The 15339-nt window shown below is 47.4% G+C and overlaps 2 protein-coding genes across 2 annotated transcripts in view; both read right to left on the bottom strand.

Moving 5' to 3' along the window:
• LOC146301630 (uncharacterized) overlaps nt 1–2026 on the bottom strand; it is a 3342-nt gene extending 1316 nt beyond the window's left edge. Inside the window, exon 1 of the mRNA XM_084671240.1 lies at nt 1708–2026. The gene's annotated coding sequence lies outside the window, so the exon portion shown is untranslated. The remainder of the gene's footprint in view (nt 1–1707) is intronic.
• Nucleotides 2027–2471: 445 nt separating this feature from the next.
• On the bottom strand, nt 2472–14369 carry ca14 (carbonic anhydrase 14). Its single transcript, XM_084671230.1, has 14 exons — nt 14300–14369; nt 13942–13962; nt 10487–10666; nt 10111–10256; nt 9266–9361; nt 9120–9186; nt 8608–8765; nt 7990–8116; nt 7108–7131; nt 6662–6746; nt 6434–6475; nt 5388–5441; nt 3519–3671; nt 2472–3409 (listed from the first exon to the last, which is right to left on the bottom strand). Exons 1-13 carry the CDS (start codon nt 14367–14369, stop codon nt 3566–3568), a joined length of 1176 nt encoding a protein of 391 aa, XP_084527356.1. The 3' UTR covers nt 2472–3409; nt 3519–3565.
• Nucleotides 14370–15339: the final 970 nt, after the last annotated feature.

The raw sequence follows: 15339 nt of genomic DNA, 5'->3' as shown, positions 1-15339 counted from the left end.
GCTTGCATTTGTACATCCAAGCACTGAGCAACTGTTGTGCTTTGTTTGTTTGCTCCCCATGATGTCTCTCCAGGAAAAACCGATATCGCACTAACCATTGCACGGTGGTAGCTCAGTTTCTCATGGGCGGGCCAGATGATCTGGGCGGGCAAAGCAGAGAGAGGGGAGGTAACCTTTCTCGTAGCTACGTCACTTGGAGGAGATTTTCAAACAGAGCGTTTGAGCCTTGATTTTGTCAAAGGCGGAGAAGAACACCCAGGGCTTTGTTTAGACCTATCGAAAATTCTAGCCACTGGGGGACCAAAGGCAGGCTAGGGGAACTCATATTAATGTTAAATAACCTCATAAAATGTTTTCATGTCATGTCACCTTTAAGATAAGTTCAAACATTGAAACATAACAGATCGAAATCCAGAAGCCAATTTTATGACTTAAAATATCATGTAATAATCTAGTTTAGGCTACAAATGACAACAAATGCCTATACATTTCTACCACAGTAGAAGAAAATAAAAAAATCTCCACTAATTTCCTTCTAGACCTGTAGACCGCTAACCTCCGTCACACCGGCTCCTTCAGCCCTGTCAATCTCCTGCTTCTCTCTCTCATCTGACTGGGTGGAGCTGCCACCTCTCCTAAAGAATGTTCTTATATCCATCTGGTCAATGAATTGGATGATATACCGGCACAATAGCGTTATGAGGGACACTATGACATTAAGTTTTCACTAGCATTAACTGATTATAAATAACAACATTCTATAGGGACTGATAATATTGTTTTGAAATACTAGAGAAATATATCAATGCAAAGAATAGAGAGATGTCGGTAGTTAGCCTATTTATTGTATTTCGAATTCGCTAGTTCACACTTTTGCTAACTGGGGACAGTTTCTAACAAATTAGTAAGCTAGCTTAGTTTTAACATAGCCCACTACAATATTCGCTTTCATTTGCCTCATATCAAGTAAACCTAAAGCAGGTAACACTCGCTAACAACTACAGATAGCCACATTCTGTAACTCCTTGTAGGCTACTTACAATTTCACTCCGTGCATTATTTACTTTGAACTCCTTGGCTATAATACTGGCGTTGACGTCGAGACGGTACTAGTGCCCGGGGTTTGTATCGTAAAGTATGATGACAGGCTATTGGATTATAATTTGTTAGAGTTATAAATAACTTGTCCGTGTGAGAAACAATAGTTTAATTATTATTATTTAAAAAAAATTAAGCCAATAATGCCAAATGATTTGGGGGGGCTGAAGAACATTTTAGGGGGGCTTCAGCCCTTCGCTCTTCCCTCCCTCCCTCGCTCTCCCCCTCCCTCCTGTTTTGTATTTTCAGTGAACGCTCAACAGCTGTTTAAGATGGAAGGAATAAAGGAGAGATTGGCAGAGCAAGTTAGAACATATCCACACCTTTATAATGCCTGTCAAAATTAGCTACAGCCATTTTTCTCCGATCGATCACCTAGGCTACAAAGCGTAAACAATATAACCATAGCTATGTGTTTGCCGAAGTATAAATGCAGCAGCTTCAGCGACACTTTTTTTTCTTCGTCGGCGACCATTTCAAAAGTGTCGGCGACATAAGTATAAAATCGGCTTTAGTCATCGGCGGTTCTTGTACAAATACCTGATTTGTATATTATGCAAGAGTATAAGTTCACAGTCATAACAGAACAAACAGTACGAACAGTCTTACCTATTCAGAGTCTGCACACTGTTGGAAACCACCTCTGGACACGATACTGTTCTCATTCAGTCTTCCTTTTTCGTTTCCTGTGCGAGAGTGGGCGTGTCTTGGGTTTGTTTGTTTTACTGAACCCTGTTTGAGGTGAACATATAGCAGGGTGCTGAGATCACATGACTACTATAAATATCTTAGAAGGGTCCAGCTGGTGGTCTACACGTGTGTGTGTGTGTACTGTTGGCTAGAAGGATACTGTGATGTCGGCCATTTCATATCTACTTTTCCTGCGAACAGTAGAGGAAGCTTAACATCTGTCTTCTGTTTTCAAACTGGAACATGTGGTACCTTCCTTCAGCTGTCTGGGCTTGTCCAGCCTGAGTACTCTGCATGTCTTCCCCTCCCTCGCTCTCTCCCCTCCCTCTCCCCCCCTGCTCTCCCCACCTCGCTCTCTCCCCTCCCTCGCTCGCTCTCCCCCCCTCGCTCTCCCCTCCCTCGCTCTCCCTGTCTTTCCTGTAACACGTTACCTAAATACGGTCAAATAAAGCAGAACAAATTCATGTTGAAACTACTTCTAGTAACTACTTCTTTAAAAGTTCAAACTCTTTGGTGACGTAATGCATAAGCTTAGTCTTACTGTAAACTCCTGTATCTCTCTCTCTCTGTCTCTCTCTCTCTCTCTGTCTCCCTCTCTCTCTCTCTCTCTCTCTTGCATAAAACAACCAAAAGTAGAAAAATCATTGTTATTAAAAGTCTTTACTATGATGCATAATGTCGGCTATTTACAGCTGAAGTCTGACACAGAAACCAAGGGACACGCACCATAATGATACAGAAGCCACACAATCATCGCCACACAACCTCACACACTTCTGAGAAACACACAACTCTTTTTATGGCCGTGTGTGCAGAGTTATGCTCAGGGTCACAATGTTTGAGACGTATTTTACAGCTACAAGACAGGTTTCAGGATTTACAAGTGTTTTGCATAAACCTCCTTTCTGGAAGCCGATCTTTGTCCATTTTGGGCCAGAAGACTTGGAGGTCCTCTAAGAACCCCAAAACCTTTGCAAAACAAGCAAGACTCATATTGCAGTTGCAGCTGTGTTGGCAAGCTACACCTGGTGGGGAACTTCACTGATTAATGTTTCACTGATTAATGTTTCACTGATTAATGTTTCACTGATTAGGTGTGTTTGTTTTAGTGTTTTACCGTGTTCCTTCTCAGGACTGGGTCAGTGTGTTTCACAAAGGAAAACACCGAAGGGCGTCGAGTAAAGTGGGCGGGAGGGATTGGAGATATTGGAAAAAAACAACACAAACAATTATACATCGTGATCCCAAGGTAACATGGACAGGCAGGGACAGGCAGATCATTCAGAGCGTGAGACTTGCATGGTTCAACACTAGAAGTTCAAAGAGTGCAAACTTGAAATGTTGTTGGTGCCAGATTCATCTCTGGAGGAGTGGCTCTCCTACTGAAAGTAAGGTTTCTACTTCTTCTTCTCTGAGTTTTTCTTGGAGGTCTTCCTTGTCTTCTTTGAGGGTTTTGGGTTGTTTGAGGCCTGAGTTCTCTGGGCACATGTGAAGCCCTCTATGACACATCTTGTAAAAAGGGACAAACAAATAAAGTTTGATTTAAGGGTGACAAACTAAAAACTTCTCCTCATTCTCACTTCTCCTTCTCTTCGTGAGGTTTTCTCTCTTCCTCCCGCAGCTGCGAAGACATACGATTGGTTATGTTTAGCTCCCAATCAGAAACGGATCCATGAAATCCCTCCTAGGAGGGACAGAAGTATATGTGAGGGTGGAAACTAAAAACCTACATTCATGGCTATGAGGGAGGTGCACGTTCATGGAGTCGGCTGATAGGTCAGGCCTGTGCCTGACCAGGTGAGGCTGGCTCCTCCCTCTTCCCCAGGTCAGAGGTCGTACTGAGGGCCACGTCTTGTTTCTGCTCCTTTTCCGGCTCCTTGGTCCTGTAAGATCAGAGGACACCGTCACCCTTGTGAATGAGGTGTAACAGAAAACACCGCTATGGGTATGCTTGATACTGCCTGTCAGTTTGCTCTGTGGACTAAATCTCTTGGCCCTTGTGTTTGCAGTTTGCTTTATAGTCCAGCAGAGGGCGATGTCTTCCCTTTTCTGGAAGGCCCTCTGGCCCTCAGAACAGACTGCTAGACTGTCTGCTGTGAGTCTGGCTGGCTGAAAGATCCACAACACGGCGGAGGAGGAAGCTCACACGGAAACCCAGTAAGTCTGACTAACCCTGTAACCCTGTAACCCTGTAACGCTGTAACCCTGTAACCCTGTAACGCTGTAACCCTGTAACGCTGTAACCCTGAAACCCTGTAACCCTGAAACCCTGAAACCCTGTAACCCTGTAACGCTGTAACCCTGTAACCCTGTAACGCTGTAACCCTGAAACGCTGTAACCCTGTAACGCTGTAACCCTGAAACCCTGTAACCCTGAAACCCTGTAACCCTGTAACGCTGTAACCCTGAAACCCTGAAACCCTGAAACGCTGTAACCCTGTAACGCTGTAACCCTGTAACGCTGTAACCCTGAAACCCTGTAACCCTGAAACCCTGAAACCCTGTAACCCTGTAACGCTGTAACCCTGTAACCCTGTAACGCTGTAACCCTGAAACGCTGTAACCCTGTAACGCTGTAACCCTGAAACCCTGTAACCCTGTAACCCTGTAACCCTGAAACCCTGAAACCCTGAAACCCTGTAACCCTGTAACCCTGACCATTAAGGCTGATGGACGTATACTATACTGTGTACACTATACTGTGTACACTACACTGTGTACACTACATACTATACTATACTGTGTACACTATTCTGTGTACACTACATACTATACTACACTGTGTACACTGTACTGTGTACACTACATACTATACTATACTGTGTACACTGTACTGTGTACACTACATACTATACTATACTGTGTACACTGTACTGTGTACACTACACTGTGTATACTACAATGTGTACACTATACTGTAGTAAGGTGTCATGGAAATGTCTACCGGAACAGGGATTGATTGAGTGAAATGAAGGAGGATGAAAAGATGACAGTGTTATAAAACAACCGAATGGGGAGTTTGTGTTAAGACGCCAGGCAATGACTGATGGGTCAGAATGACCCGAGGAGAACACAAGGGTTAAGACGCCAGACAACCATCCAGTTTCTAAACATCACTGGAATCACAGGATTACAGCTCTGGATTAGACTTCCACAGCTAAACACGTGGTGTTGACGTTTGTGGATGGAAAAGGTTATGGTGAGAGGGTGGGGGTGGAGGGGATGGTTCTGTGAGAGGGTGGAGGGGATGGTTCTGTGAGAGGGTGGAGGGGATGGTTCTGTGAGAGGGTGGAGGGGATGGTTCTGTGAGAGAGCCCACACAGACTGCCTTGTCCAGACATCCTCAGCATATCTGAACCACCAGTGGAATCAACATGGTGGTGCAATTCCTCAACTTGGACCTTGTGATTGGAGCAGTACAAATATCTCCGACTGTCCCACATACCATGGTACCTACAGAGGAGCTGGAGGCTAGGGGAATACTAGGGTCTGGATCTGGAGAGGCAGACTGTTAGAGCTAAAGAACTTGCGGTCAGGACTGCAGTCTAGAAGTGTGGTTTAGGGGTTAAAGGGTTAGGGGTCATAATCTGAGAGGTGACCTTGGCATTGGTGCAGGCCGTATGCTGGGTAAGACGTCCCAGCTAGACGTGGAGCTGTTGTGATCAAAAGACAAAATCATGTGACTGGAAGGCAGGTGACATCAGAGTAGAGCAGAGCAACTGGGCTCCTGTTTGAAAACATCATTCCAATCTGTTTCTATGACTCCCCCTTGCAGCTGGTCTGCTGACCTTCTGGGAAAGGACGGATTTCTGACGGTTTTCAAACAAGAGCCCAGTTAACATGATCAATGAAGGATCAACGGTTGTGTCTCAATGCTGTGACCTTTCCTCCGGCTGCGTCTCAATGCTGTGACCTTTCCTCTGGTTCTCTCTCTCTCACGGTCACTATGACACCGCGACACACAGACCAGTGCAGACCGTAAGGACAAGCTACAGTGCATCCAGTCTTTTCACTAGCCCGTGGTATTGAAGGAAAGGATATGAGGAAAGGAGACATGAAAAGCAGCCAAACACAAGCATGGAGACACAGCCATAAACACAAGTGCAGCAGTCAGAGGGCTGGGTAAGACTGGCCCTGGGCACTGGTCTACGGTCAACGTAGAGCAGCTTCATCCAAACTGCTGCTTTGTTGCTTTGTTAACCTACAACGGGGTGGCTTGTTAGAGAACATGGGAAAGATAAATCCAGTCGGGAGAAAACGTGAAGGGAATCGTCACTCTGCAGAGGTGACACTGCAGCGTTGCCGGTCCTTCCTGTCGTCAACATAGTCAGCCGCCTGAGCAGCATACAGAGGGGTGCAGCAATTTCCCAAGTGCATCAAATTAACCCTCCCGCTGTCCTTGAGTTTCAAACTCTCTACCAGCAGAGGGCGCCAACTGTGGCACGTCATATATCCGTGTTGTGGCTGGCACCCCGGGGCCGGCACTGAACCGCAGGATACACAGTGTGTGCCGAGCCCAGCTGGCCCTCGCTGACCGCAGACCAGGACTCAGGACCATCTGACAGGTCATCGTGTTAATGGGAGAACACTGCCAGCAGTAGTTCTGATTTAGTTTGATGTTGATCTTCTGGGTCATATTATCCACCTGTTTACCACAACTCTCTCATCGTGAAGATGTTTGAAAAATCTGCCGAGAGATGAGAGTGACAGAGAAGGAGATGAAACACCACCGTATCATTCTTGTGCGGTCAGTTTTGTGGTGTTGTGTGATAACAACAGTGGACAGAAGCGCACAGGGCACGAGGCCAGAGAGGTGATTTCTGGGAGGAAGACAGGCTGGCGCATCAGGCTCAGACTCACAGCACAGACTCACCGTATGGTCTTCACGATGAAGCGGATGATGACAGCCAGGCCAACACAGCCACACAGAGCTCCTATTACTATAGCTGAGACTTCACCTTAGAGCAGGCAGACAGGGTGGCAGGCAGACAGACAGACAGACAGACAGACAGACAGACAGACAGATAGACAGGCAGGAAGACAGGCACACAGACAGGCAGACAGACAGACAGACAGGCAGTCAGGCACACAGACAGGCAGACAGACAGACAGACAGACAGACAGACAGACAGACAGGAAGACAGGCAGACAAGCAGTCAGGCAGACCTATTACTTCATATGAGAAGAGCAGCATAATGTTTTTTCTAGACCAAGAACATGTTTGATATTGGAGACTGACTGTTGCAACGCAGTATTGTGTATAAGATCATAACAACTGGGTCAAATGTTATTTCTAAATGTTATTGTTTCAGGCCTTACCAGCAGCATACACCTTTGCTGATTCTGAAAAACAAAACATTTGAAAATGAGTATTTTCTACGTATAAGTATTTTCTACGTATTTCCCACTCAAATCAAAATGTTAACATTGCGATACTTTCTCTTTGAAGTTTTTCTCTGATATAATATTCAGGCCGTATACATTGACATCACGGGTCTTCCAGTTCAGTCACTCATTACAATGAGAACTTTTACACATCTTTTTCCCTTTGTCTTTATCTGTGTGACTCATTCTTCCTCTCCCCCCCCCCTTGCTCTCCATTGCTCCCCAGAAGTCATGTGACAACAATAAGGTCAGTGTTTGGAAAGAGATTTAGCAAAAACTAATCAGCTTGCAAACAAACACCATTCCCACGTATTTGTCCCGTCCACCTCTTTCGTTCTCTTACTCAGAGTTTCATAACCAACAGTCAGAGATGGGGAGTTTAAGTCGATTTTTCTGGTATCGTTACTTCACTGTTTATTAAAACTTTTTACTTTCACTCCTTACATTTTTTTAACACAAATATCTGTACTTTCTAGTTCTTACATTTTAAATCCAGGATCCTTACTTAAGTTTTAATCTGTAGCCTATTTGGTGGCATGATCAATATTATTTATTGTCATTGCGAGCCTTTTTTCATTTCCTGGCTATCACGCACGACAAAAGTAAGCTAGTCTACATAACTACCATCTAGCGTGGCAGAAGGAAACAAGAACAATATCTTCGAAAAAAGAGTTGTGTTGTGAATTGTAAAAAGGTTTTCCAAAAAGTGTACAACATTTTTCCCCAAAAAGTTTTGAAGTGTGTTGGAAAAAAGTTTTGAAAAAAAGTTTTGAAAAGTTGAAAAAATATTTTTGAAAATAAATCCCTCCCTCTAACCTGTTGGGAAGGAGGAGAGCACAGTCCTTTGGTTCAGTGGTTGGATTGTCCGGTAGTTGTCCTCTAAGATCAGACGATCTGAGTCACCCGGCTTGCTGGAGTATAGTACAGTCTCCAGCTTCAGGAGCTGGAGGAGGAGAGAGGAGAGGAGGAGAGAGGAGAGGAGGAGAGAGGAGGGGAGGGGAGGGGGAAAGAGGGGAGGGTTCGAGGAGAGGAGAGGAGGGGAGGGGAGGGGAGGGTTGAGGAGGGGAGGGGAGGGTTGAGGAGAGGAAAAGAGAGGAGAGGAGAGGAGGGGAGAGGATAAGAGAGGAGGGGAGGGGAGACAAAGTAAAGGAGCCCAGCGTTTACCCTGGTCCTCCGTAGATGAGGGATCTGCTTCACACCTCTCCTCAAACCCTTCCTCCTATCCTCCCCCCTCCTCCCCCTCCTCTCCTCTCCTCAAACCCTCCCTCCCATCCTCCCCCCTCCTCTCCTCTCCTCAACCCTCCTCTCCTCAAACCTTCCCTCGCATCCTCCCCCCTCCTCTCCTCTCCTCAACCCTCCTCTTCTCAAACCCTCCCTCCCATCCTCCCCCCTCCCTCCACCCCTCCCTCCTGTCAACCCTCCCTCCCTCCTCACCTGGGCCTCTGAGATTTTCACAGTCTCAGCAAAGACAGTCCAGAGCACGCTCTCGAAGCAGGGGGGCGTGGTCAGGGAGCCGTTGTAGCGGAAATAGCGGCCCAGGTCTGTGGGGAGGAGCGACTGCACGTCGAAGGCTGGGATAGAAACTCTCTGGCCTATCACAGGAGGGAGGGAGGGAGGGAGGGAGTTTGGGAGGGAGGGAGGGAGGGAGGGAGGGAGGGAGGGAGGGAGGGAGGGAGGGAGGGAGGGAGGGAGGGAGGGAGGGAGGGAGGGAGGGAGGGAGGGAGGGAGGGAGGGAGGGAGATTCACACAGTCGAGACACAGTCGATTCACGGAGCTGTTACAGAAATGTACTGTATGTACTGTATGCGCGGTTAGCCGGTTAAGATCCCAGCAGTGTTTACAGGAAAAGTCATCAAATCCTAGTAGCACTATTCTGTGACAGATAGAAGAAGTATCCCAGTGCATTGATTGGTTAGCCTGCAGTTTGATTGACAGCTGGCTCTCACCTGCATATCTGACACGACCCAGGTAGTTTAGGATGTTCCCAAACCCCTGATTGGTCTCCTCACCGGTCTGCAAAATCAAAAGGGCATTAGCATCCATAGTCTCACACTCATATTATACAGTCTTGACCAGTTCCAGTAGGTCGTACCTCTATAAGCACCCCCAGCACAGCCAGACCATCCCTCTGGGTCATAGCTTCCGTCAGGTTGGGGTACAGCTCCGAGTTAAAGTGCACCACATGCAGCTGGAATGAGAAGGGACAGCTCCACTCGTTAGAGAGTGTGTGTGTGTGTGTGTGTGTGTGTGTGTGTGTGTTATGAGCACGTCTTTTGTTGTTTCGAGTGTATTAAAAAAGCTGCTTCATGCTTGAAGACGGAAAGAGGGAAAGGGGGTGGGAAGAGAAAGGGAGAGAAAGAGGGAGAGAGAGAGAGAGAGGGAGGGAGGGAGGGAGGGAGGGAGGGAGGGAGGGAGGGAGGGAGGGAGGGAGGGAGGGAGGGAGGGAGGGAGGGAGGGAGGGAGGGAGGGAGGGAGGGAGGGAGGGAGCCTACTGTGTGTGCTGGTGAGCATATTATGTACCATCAGCTCGGGTCCATTCTTTGTAAATGTAAAATCTCATTATAATGGTTTGTTGGCACCATGATCATTTTGGTGTGTTTCTGTGCATTCATGCGTGATTTACGTGTTTTGAAAACAGCGAGTGAGAGAAAGGTTTAGTTTGTGCACTATATGACAAACTATTAGGTTCACAAAATGAACTCCTAATCCTTAACATTTTTTTATCTGACGTTAACTACTCTCAAATTAACTTAAAATCAAAGGCTAAATCATTAGTGAAAGGGCAAATGTCTACGAAAGTGTGTTTTTCACCAGCAGGAAACTGATTCGTTTTCAGTCTAACCTTCATCTCTCAGTCTGACACACAAGGACACACACACACATGCACACACACACGTGCACACACACGTGCGCACACACACACAGGCTCCTCCATACCTCGGCGGCCGCCCTCTGTCCGTTGAGCGTGTGTTCGCTCCCTCCAGCCCCTGAAGCTGCGCTGCCCCAGTGCAGGTGAAGCTGGGCGGCCGTGTAGAGAGCGGGCAGCCCCCCCAGCCCCATCCAGGAGGGGAGAGGGATCATCACTGGAGCCAGCGTGAGGAAGGGGGGGGGGGAGACAAACCAAGTGGGAAGACACAACTTCAGGACATGGATATAAGTCAGAGGCACTAAGACGTCAGGGGCTGCTGTGTGGGTAGGCCTTCCTTCCATCTCAGACCTTCTTTATTTTACCATCAGTAAGTTCTGCAGTAGCAACCTGGACAGGTGTGTGGCCAGGTGACATGTAAGTGTGCCGTTTGGTTGCTGTAGTTACCTGTGTGTCCGTTGTTGGACAGACTGAAGGGCGCGTTGCCTGATTGGCTGTATCCTAATGGGATCACTGGACCCAGGCTGGGGACATATTGGCTCTGGGTCGTTTCCACGTCAACAGGTGACTGGGTTGATCCGCCACAGTCAGGAAAATACTCTGGCCACTTAGACTGACCAGCAGAACCTGCGAGGGGGGGAGCTGGTCACACAGAGTTTTGGGGGACTGTTTTCATAGCAGTAATGATACCTTAAGATGGTTGCTACTTGCTACATGCCAGTGATACACAACACAATGAAAGCGTGACAGAACATAATATGACAAATGAGTAATACCAGGACTTCTGTAGCACGTTGGAAACATGGAGAGAACGTGTGTGAGAGTGTTAGAATGATAGAGAGGGTGTGTGTTAAGTGTTAGAATGATAGAGAGGGTGTGTGTTAAGTATTAGAATGATAGAGAGGGTGTGTGTTAAGTGTTAGAATGATAGAGAGGGTGTGTGTTAAGTGTTAGAATGATAGAGAGGGTGTGTGTTAAGTATTAGAATGATAGAGAGGGTGTGTGTTAAGTATTAGAATGATAGAGAGGGTGTGTGTTAAGTATTAGAATGATAGAGAGGGTGTGTGTTAAGTGTTAGAATGATAGAGAGGGTGTGTGTTAGTGTGAGAACGTGAGAGTGTTTGGTCAGTGTTAAGTCACGCATTCCTGACTGTGTATTGTGCTTGTGATGTGACACACATAAACCTCCCTACTAATTGGACTGTTGAGGGGAGAAGAGAGATGGGAGCAGAGAGAGATTGAGGGGCGCAGAAAGGAGAAGAGGGGTAGAGGGAGAGAGAGAGAGAGAGGGGGAGAGAGAGAGAGAGAGAGAGAGAGAGAGAGAGAGAGAGAGAGAGAGAGAGAGAGAGAGAGAGAGGGGGGGGAGAGAGAGAGAGAGACAGAGAGAGAGAGACAGAGAGAGAGAGAGAGAGAGAGAGAGAGAGAGAGAGAGAGAGAGAGAGAGAGAGAGAGAGAGAGAGAGAGAGAGAGAGAGAGAGAGAGAGAGAGAGAGAAAAATGTGTTAACCAAGCAGGGAGGGAGGACAGAAAAGCTATAGAGGAGAAAGAGAAAGTGAGTGAAAAAGAAAAACTATCACTGAATAGTTAACTAAGTCACTGAATAAATGACAAGCAAGAGAAAGAGTCCAAGTCGGAAAGGAGAGTTTGAAAGACTCAGTGAGGAGAGGAGAGACACAGGGCACAAAGACTGCAGCTGGAGCTCAGCTTGGTAGAAATCCTTTTTGTGTGAAGGTACATTAATTGATGTAGCGCCCAATGAACCGACAAACAAGGACCTCAGATCATTTTAATCCTGCCGTTTAATAGTTAAATGCCGGAAGAGGCTAATTTGCAAGATATTTAATCGGTAGATATTCATGCATGATGAAAACATCATATCCATGGTTCAGACAGGAGCTATCAAAATATCTTTGCCAAAAGAAAAACCGCTCAACAATCTCTCCTTCATTCCTACCTGCTGAATGTGGACCTGTAACCTTCATAACATCACAATGGTTGATTCCAAGAAGTCAGGAACACAAAGCGACACGTTACAGTGAGCTGGGGGGCTCTTCCCTCTCCTGCAGGGTTAAAGAGACCTGCAGGGGCCTGCTTGCCACACAGTCGGGCCCTAGCTATCTCCCCAAAAAAGCTCCAGACTTTAGCCCACAGCTCCACAGTTGGTTGTCATGGAGGTCCCCATGGTAACTGTGAACCACACTGTGTGTCTGTGTTGCCTAGCGTCACCTCTTCACCATGCTGTCACTGTCCTAACACAACAGGGAACAATAACACACAAACACACACACACACAAAAACTGGCAGTTTCTAATGACCCAGCGGCTGTAAAATACTTCTCTGAGCTCACACTTCAACCACCATAGCTTCAACCACAGCAGCAAACCATGTGCTACGATGCTTCTCTGTCTGATATCAGAAGGTTCCCCCTGGTCTGTCCTGGCAGAGATGGGATCATAGAGTATACTCCATGTTCTGTGGTGATAGGACACTGTGGCAGTGTAAGCCATGTTCCATTCAGGGCTGCAGAGTCATTGTTCACACACCAGGCTGCCAGTGTGTGTCCAGTGTTGAATAAACACATGGCTCATTGTGCAGTGTGACAATGAAACACCAGCCACAACTTTCTATCCTTTCGTCTCTTCCCGTCCCATCTCCCTCCTTCTCTCCTCTAACATCCACCCCCCTCATCTCCCTCCTTCCCTCCTCTAACATCCACCCCCCCCATCTCCCTCCTTATCTCCTCTAACATCCACCCCCCCCATCTCCCTCCTTCTCTCCTCTAACATCCACCCCCCTCATCTCCCTCCTTCCCTCCTCTAACATCCACCCCCCTCATCTCCCTCCTTCCCTCCTCTAACATCCACCCCCCCCATCTCCCTCCTTATCTCCTCTAACATCCACCCCCCCCATCTCCCTCCTTCTGTCCTCAAACCTCCACCCCCCCATCTCCCTCCTTCTCTCCTCAAACCTCCACCCCCCTCATCTCCCTCCTTATCTCCTCTAACCTCCACCCCCCCATCTCCCTCCTTCTCTCCTCTAACCTCCACCCCCCCCATCTCCCTCCTTCTCTCCTCAAACCTCCACCCCCCTCATCTCCCTCCTTATCTCCTCTAACCTCCACCCCCCCATCTCCCTCCTTCTCTCCTCTAACCTCCACCCCCCCATCTCCCTCCTTCTCTCCTCAAACCTCCACCCCCCTCATCTCCCTCCTTCTCTCCTCTAACCTCCACCCCCCTCATCTCCCTCCATCTCTCCTCTAACCTCCACCCCCCTCATCTCCCTCCATCTCTCCTCTAACCTCCACCCCCCCATCTCCCTCCTTCTCTCCTCTAACATCCACTCTCTGTCCGTCTCTCCGTCGTCATGCACCTGCCGTTTTCTTTCTCTTTTTTCTCCCCCTCTTATTCTTCTCCTCCGCTCCCCCACCCTGCTTGTTTACTCTCCCGTGTGTCTGTGAGTTTCTGTCGTGACGGCATGGTCAACTGTAACTAATGCAGAGAAATCAAAGTAGAAAAGAGAAAGAAAGAGGTAGAAAAGAGAGAGACAGACAGAGAGAGAGGGACAGAGAGAGACAGACAGAGAGGGACAGAGAGAGACAGACAGAGAGAGAGGGACAGAGAGAGACAGACAGAGAGAGAGGGACAGAGAGAGACAGACAGAGAGGGACAGAGAGAGACAGACAGAGAGACAGGGACAGAGAGAGACAGACAGAGAGGGACAGAGAGAGACAGACAGAGAGGGACAGACAGAGAGAGACAGACAGAGAGGGACAGAGAGAGACAGACAGAGAGAGAGACAGACAGAGAGAGACAGACAGAGAGGGACAGAGAGAGACAGACAGAGAGAGACAGACAGAGAGAGACAGACAGAGAGAGAAAGAGAAAGAGACATACAAGAATGTACCTCTGTAGCCCCAGTAAGTCTCTGAAAGTGAAGAGAGAGGATTGTATCAGTATTTACTACATGTTGTCTGTATGATTGAGATTGTATGATACACCTCAATGAAGTTCTTCACTAATTATTAATGTTTCATTCAACCCCCCCCCCAAAAAAAATGTAATCCCACAGCATTAAATTATAACTTCACTACTAAATATATCCTTACTATCTCCTATCTTAAAAACAACCTCTACTAACAAGTCAACATTTTACATTGAAAAATTAAAATGTTGTTACTGCAAAGCTACTTCTGTTGTACCACTAGATTAATAAAAAAAATAACAGCACCACACCCCAATGATTATAATGATACATTTCTTACCAATAGCCTGGATGTGTGTCCATTGCAAAAGCAGAAGTGTTAGAGAGAGCGAGAGTCTCACAGAGTCCATGTCAGCTCCCCTCACACACACAGAGACAAATGAGGTAGAAAGCTGGTCGCAGATGGAGGGATGAGGAGAGCGAGAGAGGCTATCAGGTCCAATGTTTTCCCTGTTTTCTGCTACAACTCTGTAAAGAACTTCAAGCTATCAGCCAGTGTGATGATCAAGCTGATGTTCAGGGCACAAGTGCACGCCTCACAGAAACAGAGATGGAGAGTGAGAAGGACAAAGACACAGACAGAGAGGAGGGAGAGAGATAACTGAGGAATACCGAAGCAAGCAAGTGTGCGGGAATGAATCCAGCATTAGTCAGTGAACAGAAAGGGTGACACAACAGTTGGTGAGGGCAGGGGGGAGGGGGCAGGGGGGAAGGGGGTGACAAGGGGGGTCAGGGGGAGCCTGAGAGGAGTGGGGGAGAGAGAGAATAATGAAGTTGAGAATAGAGACTTGTGTGTGAGTGTATGTGTGTATGTATGTATGTGTGTGACAGAGTGAATAAGAAAGCAATTTTTCTTTCTTTGTTAAGCAAGTCGGGTAGTCAAGTGGCTGAGCGGTTAGGGAATCGGGCTAGTAATCAGAAGGTTGCCGGATTGATTCCTGTCCGTGCCAAATGACGTTGTGTCCTTGGGCAAGGCACTTCACCTTACTTGCCTCGGGGGAATGTCCCTGTACTTACTGTAAGTCGCTCTGGATAAGAGCGTCTGCTAAATGACTAAATGTAAATGTAAGAGCAGACATGTTTTGTATAGGTGTGTGTGTGTATGTCAGGATTTGCGAAGACACAGGCTCATCCATACATTTGGGAAGACGTGTGTATCTATACATGACAAACGTGGGCGCGTGCGCACATGTACGTTCGTTTGTTTCCATCTGAGCGCATGTTCAGTTAAGCGCTGAACAAGTTCTGAGGGAAGTGACGAGGCCCTGATCGATACAACTGAACTGAGGCAGTGACGCCTTGGAGGGGGTGACGGCGGCA

The sequence above is a fragment of the Hypomesus nipponensis genome, chromosome 2, assembly GCF_054491055.1.
Source record: "Hypomesus nipponensis isolate SF chromosome 2, ASM5449105v1, whole genome shotgun sequence".
Classification (NCBI taxonomy): domain Eukaryota; kingdom Metazoa; phylum Chordata; class Actinopteri; order Osmeriformes; family Osmeridae; genus Hypomesus; species Hypomesus nipponensis.
Note: the sequence above shows the minus strand (reverse complement) of the source record. Positions and strands in the feature narration are given on the sequence as shown.

Coding starts and splice junctions, on each gene's coding strand:
- ca14 (XM_084671230.1), bottom strand. CDS start 14,369: ATGGACTCTGTGAGACTCTCGCTCTCTCTAACACTTCTGCTTTTGCAA. Junction 7,132..7,989: donor GCTCTCCTCCTTCCCAACAG/GTTAGAGGGAGG, acceptor TTTGTTTTTCAG/AATCAGCAAAGGTGTATGCT. Junction 6,476..6,661: donor TTCATCGTGAAGACCATACG/GTGAGTCTGTGC, acceptor ATCTCTCGGCAG/ATTTTTCAAACATCTTCACG.